General features: G+C 37.9%; 1 protein-coding gene across 1 annotated transcript; it reads right to left on the bottom strand.

Moving 5' to 3' along the window:
* Window positions 1-10,587: 10,587 nt before the first annotated feature.
* Window positions 10,588-11,759, bottom strand: LOC121139390 (heterogeneous nuclear ribonucleoprotein A3-like). Its single transcript, XM_040743138.1, has one exon. The coding sequence runs from the start codon at window positions 11,719-11,721 to the stop codon at window positions 10,762-10,764; it is 960 nt and encodes a 319-aa protein (XP_040599072.1). The 5' UTR covers window positions 11,722-11,759; the 3' UTR covers window positions 10,588-10,761.
* Between the last annotated feature and the right edge of the window lie 918 nt (window positions 11,760-12,677).

The following is a 12,677-nucleotide window of genomic DNA, read 5'->3' as shown; positions in this document are numbered from 1 at the left end:
ATTTCTGGTAGAATTCTGCACTGAAGCCATCTGGGCCTGGGCTATTTTTGGTTGGGAGACTTTTGATGACTCTTTCTATTTTCTTAAGGATTATAGGTCTCTTTAGATTGTTTATCTGTTCTTGATTTAGTTTTGGCAAGTGCTATCTATCCAGGAAAGTGTCCATTTCCTTTAAATTTTCGAATTTTATGGAGCACAGGTTTTCAAAGTATGCCCTGATGATTCCCTCAGTGCCCCTTTTTATGTCCCTCTTTGTATTTCTGTTTTACTCAATTAGCATGCTCTTTCTATGTCTTTTGGTTAGTTTGGACAAAGTTTTATCTATCATGTTGATTTTCTCAAAGAACCAACTCTACGTTTCATTGATTCTTTGCATCATTTTTCTGGTTTCTACTTGATTGATTTAAGCCCTCAATTTGATTATTTCCTGGCATATATTCCCCATAGGTGAGTTTGCTTCTTTTTGTTCTAGAGCATTCAGTTGTGCTATTAATTCTTTAGTGTGACTGTTCTCCAGTTTCTTCATGTGAGCACTTAGTGCTATTAACTTTCGTCTCAGCACTGCTTTCGGAGTGTCCCATAGTTTGGGTATGTTGTGTCTTCATTCTCATTGAATTCCAGGAAGTCTTTAATTTCTTTTTTATTTCTTACTTTGCCCAGGGATGGTGCAATTGTGCATTGTTCAATTTCCATGAGTTTGTAGGGTTTCTGAGATTTGTATTATTGCTGAATTCTAATTTTAATGCATGGTGGTCTGTGGAAGTTTGCTATGTTTCCTATTATGTGGTCAATTTTAGAAAAGGTTGCATATGGTGCCGAGAAGTAGGTATATCTCTTTGTGTTTGGGTGGAATGTTCTATACATATCTGTTAAAACCAGTTGGGTCATGACTTCTATTAGTTCTTTTGTTTCTTTGTTAAGTTTCTGTCTGTAGGTCCTGCCTAGTGGTGAGAGCAGGGTGTTGAAGACTCCTACTACTAGTACATAAGATTTTATGTGTGATTTGAGCTTTAGTAATTTTTCTTTCACTAATGTGGGTGCCTTTGTATTTGGGGCATAGATGTTCAGAACTGAGACTTCATCTTGATGGACTTTTGCTTTGATGAATATGAAATGTCCTTCTTCATCTCTTTTGATTGATTTTAATTTGAAATCTATTTTGTTAGATATTAGGATTGCTATACCAGTTTGTTTTTTTGGGTGCGTTTGATTGGAAAATCTTTTCCCAACCCTTTACTCTGAGGTAACGTCTGTCTTTGACGTTGATATGTGTTTCTTGTATGCAGCAGAAGGATGGGTTCTGTCTTCATATCCATTCTGCTAATCTGTGTCTTTTTATAGGCATGTTGAGACCGTTGATATTGAGGGATATTAATGACCATTGTTTGTTTTTTATTTATTGGTAATGGTGTTTTTGTGTGTAGGTTCTCCTCCCTTTACTGGTGTTTGATAAAGTGGGATTATCTATTGCCTATGTCTTTGTGAGTGTAGTTATCTTCATTGGGTCTAGGTTTTCCTTCCAGCACTTTCTGTAGGGCTGGTTTCATGGATACATATTGTTGAAACCTGGCTTTGTCTTGGAATATTTTGTTTTCTCCATCTATGGTAATTGAAAGCTGTCCTGGATATAGTAGTCTGGGCTGGCATCCATGTTCCCTTAGCATTTGTAGGGCATCTGTCCAGGATTTTCTGGATTTCATAGTTTCCATTGAGAAATAGGGTGTAATTTGGATAGGTCTGTGTTTAGATGTTACTTGGCCTTTTTCTTTAGCTGCTCTTAATATTTTCTCTTTATTCTGTAGGTTTGATATTTTGATTATTATCTGTCGAAGTGACTTCTTTTTCTGGTCCAGCCTATTTGGTGTTCTGTAAGATGCTTGTATTTTCAGAGGCATATCTTTCTTTAGGTTAGGGAAGTTTTCTTCTATGATTTTGTTGAATATGTTTTCTGTACCTTTGAGCTGTATCTCTTCCCCTTCTTCTATACCTATTATTCTCAGGTTTGGCTTCTTCACAGTGTCCCATATTTCCTAGATATTTTGTTGTAGGGATTTGTTGGTTTTCAGATATTTCTTTGGTTGATGACTGTGTATCCTCTAATGAATCTTCAACACCTGACATTCTCTCTTCTGTCTCTTGTATTCTATTGGTGGTACTTACACCTGTAGTTCCTGATCATTTACCCAGCTTTTCTATTTTTAGCATCCCCTCATTCTGTTTTATCTTTATTGTTTCTATTTCAGCTTTCAATCCTTCTACTGTTTGCATTGTTTCCTTCATTAGTTTGGTAGTTTTTTTCTTGGTACTCATATTCTTTAAGAGATTTGTTTATTTCTTGAATTTTTTGGTTTGTCTTTTCCTCCACTTCATGTATTTTTTGTTTGCTTTTCTTCTATTTCTTTAAGGGATTTCCTCGTTTCCTCTTTGCGGGTCTCTTTCATCTTCATAAAATAATTTTTTAGGTCTTTCCCTTCTGCTTCATCTATGTTGTGCTTTTCAGGTCTTCCTGACATTGGGTCTCTAGATTCTGGAGGGGTCATTGTGGTCTTTCCATTGCTGAGTGAGTTCTTTTTCTGTGTTCTTCCTATCTCTTCTTCCACTGTTTGCAGGTCTGTCACCACTGGTCTCCTTCTTTCCAGAAGCTGAACCTGGGCATGCCAGACGGTGGGATCTGGAAGGGCTTATGTCTTTTCTGTGTGGGCTGATCCTCTTGATGGCCAGAGCTGGCCCCCAAAAGATTGAGGGAGTGGGTGTTGGGCAGGGGATGGGTCCCAGGAGCACTTAAGGTCACCTGGTGCTGGGCGCACAGGTGTGAGGGGAGCTGCAGGTTGGGTCTGTGAGGACTGTCATCTTTCCTGTTTGGGAAGGTCCTGTCAATGCCCAGAGCAGCCTCTGGAAGATTGAGGGATGGGTCAAAAATTTCTTGTTGAGTGTGACATAAGGACAAATGTTGCTGGGGCTAGAGAAATAGTTATCTCTGGAGAAGAGTTCATCAATAGTTTTTAAATGATAAATGATCAGCCCTTAAAAGAAACATAGAAGTAACCTAGCAATAGTGGAGGAGTTGACTGAACTGATCTTCCCCTATAATCAGATTAGTGACTACCCTAACTGTCATCATAGAGCCTACATCCAGTAACTGATGGAGTGATCCACAGCCAAGCACTAGGCTGAGCTCCTGGAATCTAAGCAATAGTGCAAAGGATACTTTATTACCTAATTTTAAAGTCAAATCATATTTTATTGTCAACAAATAACATGCACAGTCATGTATTCTGATATATATGTATATATATATATATATGTATATCTTGCCCTGATTAATATTGCTGCAATAATGTGATAATGAGGTATATATTTATATATACCTCAAATAATATAATTTATATAGAAACATAATTATATTATAGTGAATGCCTCAAAAACAGACTCAAGTTCTAAAGTCACCATGTACATCATTAACATTCAGGCTGGCCTTTCCAATTAAACTCTAAACTGATAGGGGATAGGCTAGGGGGCAGGTGAGGGAATGGAAGGAGAGGTAGGAGGGAGAATTGAGGTTGGAATGTAAAATGAAATCAAACAATGAAAAAAACATGAATCCAGAACTTTTGGAAACTGTGAATACTTTTGTTTGTCCTGGAAAGAAAACAGAGAAGATGATGAGAAATTAGGGTTTCAAGGACCAGATATGGTTCAGTTTACCCAGATGTGGAACTTGGATACATGTGAACAGAAGTAAACAATGGCAAAAGATGATGAAGATATAATCAGTATGTGACAATAACTGATACATCCATCATATAACAGCTATATATTATAAATTATTCCATTATAGCTATAATACTATCCATTATGTTTTATGTGTATGGAACATTTAAATTATTCTAATAGCAAAGGTACTTGTTTTACATGGATTAACTCATCTGACACTCAAACATAGGAATTGTAATACTTCCCATTTTATTGATGAAAAAATTAAATGCAATAAAGTTTAATCATCATTCTAGTGCCCCAGCAATGCAAACTTCCTCTAATGACCTTATTGTTCTGGAAGGATGTATTTCAAATGCAGAATCAAAGAGCTAACAGAATAGCTAAAGACAATCAAACTTCTATCTAAGGTTCTCATAAGACCAACAGAGAAAATAAAATACCCTTGAATATAATCAGAAAAAATACACTTTACATTAAAGAAACAAAAAATTACTAGAGGGTTATTTTTGTTAAATCTTCATCACGGGGGAACGTATGAGAATGATAGATCCAACTCTGAAGGGATACAGTACTACTAGCCATTAGACTCACAAATGCAAATATGTTTTCAAACAAAAACTTGTGTACATGTATTATTCATATTATCAACAATTAGAAGGAGCATGGATTTCCTTTATCAAGTTAATGGATAGATTAACCATGGTATGTGTATCTAATAAATTGCATAGTATTAATTTTAAAAAATTAACAAACTCTTCTGGTGTTCTAGATTTTAGTAACATTTTATTCACTTTATATACCAACAATATTTCTCCCTCCCTCCCCTCCTTTCTATCTCCACCCTATTCAGTCCTCAGAAAGAGTAAGTACTCCCATAGCTAGTCAATAAAGCCTGGCAGGTTCAGTTCAGGCAGTACCAACTCCAGGCTGAGCAAGGCATCTCACCATATGGAACAATCTGAAAAACACCAGCTCAAGGATCAGGGATAGATCCTGGTCCCACTGCCAGTGGTTTCACATACAGACCATGCTACTCAACTGTCACCCAGGTGCAGATGGTGCCTAGGTTGCAGAGGGTCTAGTTTGGACCTATGTAGCTCCAAAGCACTGTCTAGAGTTAGTGAACTCACATGAGTTCATCTCAACTGTCTCTGTGGATTTCCCATAAATCACATACACACACACACACACACACACACACACACACACACATACACACACACTACACACACTCACTCACCATGTTCACACATACACACACACACACACACAGAGAGAGAGAGAGAGAGAGAGAGAGAGAGAGAGAAGCATCAAAAGACTTGAGCAAACCCTCTCTACAGAGCATGTACAACAATTAAAGCATAAACAGATTCTCAACATAGGCATTAGGCTTGTGTCTTTTCTATCAACTCTCAGGAAAACTGAGACTTGAGGAATATCCTTAATTTGAGGGAAGTCTGTGTTAAGTAGTGATTTACAAGGAAACCTGGACTACAATGTGAAACCTTGTTTAAAAAAAAACAGGTCTTGATTCCTTTGCTCATCACTACTCTTTGCAACTGGGTTCCAGGGTCTCAGTTATGTTTTTAGCTGTGAGTATCTGTCTCTGCTTCCATCACTGGATGAGAGTTCTAGAATGGCATGTAAGGTAGTCATCAATCTCATTATCAGGGGAGGGAATTTAAGGTAGCCTTAATGCCAGTTGTTGTCATTCTTGTAGATCTGTGAAGATCTCACTAGTGCCAAATCTCTCCAACTTACAATGACTCCCTCTATTATGGTATCTCTCAATCGAAACCCACAGAGGCAGCTGACCTAAGCAAGGGGGAACACAAGGATCACAGACTGATGCCTGAGAGGCTAGTATGGAACTGGTCCAGATCCACCAACCCCACCCCAGAACCTGGGTGTCAGAGTAGAGCCCTTGACAATCTGCAGGACCTTGGAGAGTAGATCAGTGTTTATTCCTGGCATACAAATAGATTTTGGGAGCCCATCCACATGAAGAGATGCTCTCTCAGCCTGGACACATGGGGGAGGATCTAGGCCCTGCCCAGGATGATATGAGAGACTCTGAAAATCCTTATGAAAACATATCTTTTATATCCTTATGAAAACATAATCATAAATATAATGAATTTGAAATGAAGCGTCCTTTGTGAATGGATAATGCTCCCAGGAAGCCATTAACTATTTACCTAGAAAACTTAATACCATATGTGAGACACCTCTCTGCATATTGTTGTCAGGGAGTCCATAGAGGCCACGCAAACAAAACAGTCTTACTATCACTCTTGTTTTCAAATGAGAACTCCTTGATAAGGTCCTATTGTGTTGAAGACACAACATTATTTGAACACAGGACATAGATGAATTGGGCTAGAAATGAACTGCAAGCTTCCTGTCTCCTGTATGGATGTAGTAGAGCAAAGGTCTGTGCACATTACTAGAAGATAAAAGGAATCATCAGTCTTTCCCAGCTCTGAATCCTCCAAAATACAGAAACGCACTGCCAGATCTGCCCTTTGGTGTCACAGTGGCATGACTATGATGGGAATTACAATCACTTTGAATTTGGATTTGAGTTATGCGATTCAAGAGGCCCACTTCTGTAAATTTTGTCAAAACCCTGTCTCTGTGGAAGTTATCAGTCATAGTGGGGGACCTTACTCTTCTTATTTAGATAAATGGTCATTTTGTCAAATGGTCTTGATGCTGTATCCATAGGTGAATTCCTCCATCAAGTGGCCTGTAGGCAAGCACATGGGTACATATTTTTGATTAATAATTGATGCAGAAGGGTCCAGATCCTATGGGCAGTGTCAATTCTGCACTAATGGCCCTGGATTTTATAAGAAACAAGACTGATCAAGTTATTAGAGAACAAACCAGTAAGTGATCCTCCATGGCCTCTACTTCAGTTCCTGTCTTCAGATTTCTGCCTTTCAGTTCCTAATGTTTTTGTTTTGCTGAAGCTGCAAGCAAAGAAACATGAACTATGAAAATCAACAAATTCCCATGGAGTTTACTGTGAATGGGAGCAAAGGGAGCCGTAGATATTGGCAAACTGAGAACAGAGATGGAAGGGGGAAGGAAAGAGAAAAGAGATAAAGAGACAGAGAAACACACAGAGAGGACAGGAGAGAAGAGAGACAGGAAAATTCCTGCGTGCCCTAGGGGAACAGCAGGAAAGAGAAGAGAGTGGAAAAGAGAGTGAAAGAGAGGAGCAGGAAAGTGAAAAAAGCAAAAAGAGGTGAGTGGGCAGGCTGTTTTTCTTAAAGTGGTACTTTATACCTCCATGGAAAGGCAGGCCAAGTTACTGTCTGAGTACATTCTGCCAGGTAACAGGGGCAGGTCAGCATAAAGCCTGAAACCTTATACCTACCCTGATTTCCCTTCATGATGGACTGTAAGATACAAGCTGAAAAAAACTCTTTCTTTCCCAAGGTGATTTTGGTCATGGTATTTATCATAGCAACAGAAATTAAACCAGAATAATTTATAAATTATTCATTACAATTTGTACAAAAGGGAGGTTTTGTTTTTATAAAAAATTTTAAAGTTTAAATTTTATATTAAATTACATGTATTTTGCAATTTTTGATGAGTTCTATTGTTATTCTGTTTTTATGTTGTGCCAAGAAAACAAAGGCCAGAAGAGTACTAAAAAGGCTCAAAATCTTTATCACCAATATATTATATGAATGTCATATCAACCTGTCAGATGAAAAAAATAATAGCTTATGAGACTTTCTTTAACAACCATTTTCTCTCCATAAACAATGTAAAGAGAGCATAGTCAATAGTCATTTTCATAGCTGAAGAGATAGCCCAGGGGTTATAAACACTGGCTGTTCTTCAAAAACACCAAGATTTAATTCCCAGTAGCTGCATGGTATCTCATAACTGTTTGTAACTTTATTTGTAGGTGATTCAAGGACCTCTCTGACATTTGTACACACCATGAAAGTATATGGTGAGCAGACATGCATACCTAAGCAAAACACACATACACATAAAAATGAGTGAAATAAAAAAATAAAAGCCAATTTCATTTACATTTTGTGAAATATGAATGTTCTCCTTTGAAAATGTCAACAAATTATCATGTATTATAGGTTGACCAGAAATCACATGTTACTATTTTGTTATGATTTTTTCTACTTTCATGTGATTTATACTGTTATTCTTTTTGGAAATATTTGCTTGTATTTTATTTAAATATATTTATCAACATATTCAGACACAGATGTATTACAAATTCTTATGCTTTTTATTAGTACTCAGGTATTTTATGGAGGAGTTTTGAAATCATTATTCAATTGCCAACTGGAAAGAGAGACAGAGAGATCCAGGAGCCTACCTCCAAATGCCTCTGGGGGCATAGAAGGCTGACTTAAAGCTTAAACAGAAGAAGAAAACTGCACAGAGAAGCTATGCTGTCAACCCACTGTCCCACTCACCATAGACTCAGCCCTGATTTCAGTTTCATCTTGGAGATCTCTGTGACAAATTGCAAATCAGATACTTTCATTATTACCAGGCTCCCAGTTAAATATTCTTTGGGGAAATTCCATTTTGGAATTCATCTTTTCAGTACTCTGATAGTCAGATTGAGAAATAAAATTTTGTCTCCTTAGGAGATCATTGCTTCTGTCAGGCAAGTTGCAAATTATCATGTTTTATTTTAACATTTCATTTCAGTGTTGAGGTAGAATATGCCTATGTATGAAACTCGTATACTAAACAGAATGCAAATAGGAGAAAAGGTCGGACCATATTTAGTTAATGCCAGGTAGCTGTGCCTAAGAACGGTTTTCCCCACAATGTCTTAACTTTTATTTTAGGAAGGACTGAGACAAACAAATCCACCTTGTTGGTTTTCAATAGTGTCTGACCATGAAAACAAGGTTATATTTAAACTATGACCCATTTTTCTTGCCTGCTCTGATGTTGTGATTTTAGTCAAGTGCTACCATAACCACTCTGCCTTTGTTTTACTCCTAACAATTATCCACCCATACCCCAATATGTTCCTTAACAATATTGTATGAAGACATTTGTGGCTAACCATCTGATGGTCTGTATTCTTCTATGCTATTTCACTGGAGTCAATATTTGCACCAGTTATTTTGATTTTGTCCTATATATGGGGGAATAAGTGATAGATCTTAAGGAGTTTGTGGCAAAAGACTGTTTATGGCTAATTGATTGACTGAAAGGTATAGTGAATTTATTATTTGTTTGTTTTTTGAGACAGGCTTCTCTGTATTGTTTTGGAGGCTATCCCGGAACTCACTCTGTAGACCAGGCTGGCTTTGAACTCACAGAGATCTGCCTGCCTCTGCCACCCCAGTGCTAGGATTAAAGGCGTGCACCACCACTGCCCAGCTGGTATAGTGAGTTTTATTTCTAGCATATCTTCAAGTACAAATTGCTTGTCCCTTGAGAAATGTTCTAGTATCTCCAAAATTCTGTTCAGACTCCCTGGCCTATGTTCTCCTTCTGTCTGCAGAATGTCAACAATGTTTCATCACAAGGCTATACAAGATCACAACTATCAGGATAAGCAGTTTTGAAGAATTTTAACAGAAAATAGTTAAATATGTTTCCACAGAGGAACAAAAGGTACATTTTAGGGTAACGGTCAATGCAATGAACTGGTCACAGACAGAGGAAGACAAAAGCCCAAGTATCTGCTGGTAATATTTTACTTCAGTGATTTTTCTATTCAGTAGTCAACATCAGTTGCTTTTCACCTCTCCTTGGTAAAACACATAAATGAGTTTCGACTTGTTGGGATTTGTGAAAAAAATATGACACTTGGTAATCCTATGTTCAAGTGTTACATTATAGGTGTTACCTTCAAATTTACCTTTAGATTTTGAGCAATTTTGTGTCTTGCTGAATGATTTTGGACAGCTCCAATTTGATGATTGACTTTGTCTTTTGGAGTTCTATTTTGGACAATTAAGGTGGTTGTGGTTAAAGGGACAAGTCAGAATGCAATAGAAATTCCATTTTCCAGAACAGAGTTGTCAGTGTGGAAGCTCTTTTAAGCAAATTTCTATTGAAATGTTTGAAGTATCCACTATATGACACAAAATTTTTGAGCCCTTGGGATTCTGTTAATTTGTATGAAATTGAGAGACAAGAGTGTTAAGGAGATCTCTTCTGTGGTTTATGTAACCATAGAAATATCGAATTTACTTCCTTGGTACCCCTGGGGATAAATGAAGCTAATTAATATTTAACAGTCCTGAAGTGAACACTCAACTACTCCAGTTTGGGATTAACTTTTTGTTTTAATTCATGAGTTGCAGAAAATAATGATAAGCATACTTTTACTGTATTTTTAAATGCACACTCTGAATGTGTGTGCATATGACTGAGTTCAAGCTATTCTTAAACTACATACAGCAATGAGGGACTCGGAGATAAGTGTGATTGTGTTGAACAATGTCAAATTTCCAAAGAACAAATAAAATATTATGTTAATAAAAAAGCTAACATTCACATAGATGAGAAAAATAGCATATTTCTTGAAAAGTTAAAAATTCCTTAATTTTTTATTCCTGGTACCACTATCACAATTTACAGGGCAATATACCTGATGTAATGAAAAGAAAAAGAAAGACAAAGCTACAACATATAAAAGACCTCAGGAATGTACATCTAATTGACACTACATTGCATTAATCAATAGCTGCACTTTTTGCAAACTGTGGCTATGACAGTCCTGAACAAGAAGGGTTTCCTGTTTAAGCTGCAGTAACTTTTCTGACTATGGATCATCGTTCCTCCTGTGGCAGATTTTTACAGTTCCCCTAATGCATTTAGGATGACTGTCTCAAAATAACCTGTAGCATTCCTGACAACTCCTCACTCTCTCTCCTGCTAAGAACTGTAGCCCTTTTCTGCTGTATTTTTTTAAAACATTCTGCTACCATATCCACCACTTCCACCACCAGATCCATAGCCACCACCATAGGGACTGTCTGAGCTTCTTCCACCAAAACTGCCCCCTTTCATGGATCCATAATTTCATTGCTGTTGTCCACTATAATTTCTAAAGTCATTATAGTTACCACCACCACCATAGTTACCTCCACCAAAATTTCCTCCTTCATTGTAACCATCGTATCCTCCTCCACCACCACCATAGCCACCACCCTGGTTTCCATATCCTGGTCCACCACCACCATAGCCTCCTCTACTACTGTAACCAGGACCGCCACCATAGTTGCCACCATCACATCCAAATCCATTATATCCACCATCACCACCTCCATAACTACCTCTGCTGCCACCACCTCCACCACCATAGCCTCCTCTTCCACCAAAGTTTCCACCATGCCCAAAATTACCTCCACCACCTCCAAAGTTTCCTCCATGACCCATAAAGTTACCAGATCCACCTCCACGACCTCTCTGTGATCCAGCAGACTGCATCTCTTGTTTAGAAAGAGCCTTTTTCACCTCACAATTATGCCCATTAATAGTGTGGTATCTCTGAACAACAATTTTATCAACGGTGTCATAATCATCAAAAGTTACAAAAGCAAATCCTCTCTTTTTTCCACTCTGCCTGTCTTCCATAACTTCAATGGTTTCAATCTTGCCATACTTTTCAAAGTAGTCTCTCAGATTATATTCTTCTGTATCTTCTTTAATACCACCAACAAAAATTTTCTTCACTGTTAAATGGGCACCAGGCTTTACAGAATCCTCTTTAGAAATGGCTCTCTTTGGTTCCACCACATGCCCATCAACCTTGTGTGGCCGAGCACACATTGCAGCATCCACCTCTTCAACACAAGAGTAGGTCACAAAACCAAAGCCCCTGGAACGTTTTGTTTGGGGGTTCCTCATTACCACACAGTCTGTGAGTGTGCCCCCTATCTCAAAATGTTCTCTTAAGCTATCATCTGTGGTTTCAAAGCTCAGACCACCAATAAACAACTTCCTCAACTGTTCTGGTTCCTTTGGATCATGGCCCTCCATTTTGAGACCGGACTCGCCTCTTCCAACTCGAGTTCCACATAGCATATTTTTTGATCTGGTTCACCTCACTCAGTATGATTTCTGTACAGCCCCATCATTTCTCTGTGAATTTCAAGATTTCATTTATTGATAGCTGATAAATTGTGACTGTGTCAGTATATCTTCTTTTCTTTATCTATTCACCTGTTGATGGACATCAAGGCTCTTTCCAGCTGGTTCCAGTTACTATGAATACATCAGAAATATATATGTGTGTGTGTGTGTGTGTGTGTGCGTGCGTGTTGTGTGAACAACTATTTATGTAGTAGAAGGATTCCACCTTCTACTACATAGATACTTGTAGCATTGTAGCTAGATCTTGAAGTAGATAGTCACAGCTTTTTAAGGAACTGCCACACCAATTTCTATAATGACTATAAAAGTTTGCACACCTGATAGCAATGGATGAGTGTCCTTTCGGACTCACATCATCTGTCATTTGTTTTAATGATTTGGGTCATTCTGACTTGTAGAGTGTAGCCTTCCCTGCCATCCACCAGGGACCTGCCACAGTTGCAGTCCCCAAATAACACACAGAATGCTATATTAACTATGAAGCTGTTGGTCGTTTGCTTGTTTCTTACTGGCTAGCTCTGACTTAAGTATTTAACCCATAACTGTTAATCTAAGCATTTCTCTTATTGGAGAAAAGGGTCCAGACTGCTTACTCTTCTGGTGGACTACATTGTGTCTGCCTGTGTCTCTTTCCCAGAATCCTCCTCAACTCCTAGTCCCACCTATCTTCCTTCCTTGCTAGCGAACAGTTCTTTATTCAAAAACCAGTAAGAGAGACAGATTTACAGAATGACATCTCCCATAATCTCCTCTTTTCTGTCTAAATAAAAAGAAAGGTTTTAACTATAACATAGTCAAATTATATATAACAGATCAGTTATCAAGAACATAGTTACAATATT

Source organism: Mesocricetus auratus, unplaced genomic scaffold (genome assembly GCF_017639785.1).
Source record: "Mesocricetus auratus isolate SY011 unplaced genomic scaffold, BCM_Maur_2.0 Super-Scaffold_15014, whole genome shotgun sequence".
In the NCBI taxonomy this organism is placed as follows: Eukaryota; Metazoa; Chordata; class Mammalia; order Rodentia; family Cricetidae; genus Mesocricetus; species Mesocricetus auratus.
The sequence above is the reverse complement of the archived record's forward strand: the minus strand, read 5'-3'. Positions and strand labels throughout refer to the sequence as shown.

Coding starts and splice junctions, on each gene's coding strand:
- LOC121139390 (XM_040743138.1), bottom strand. CDS start 11,721: ATGGAGGGCCATGATCCAAAGGAACCAGAACAGTTGAGGAAGTTGTTT.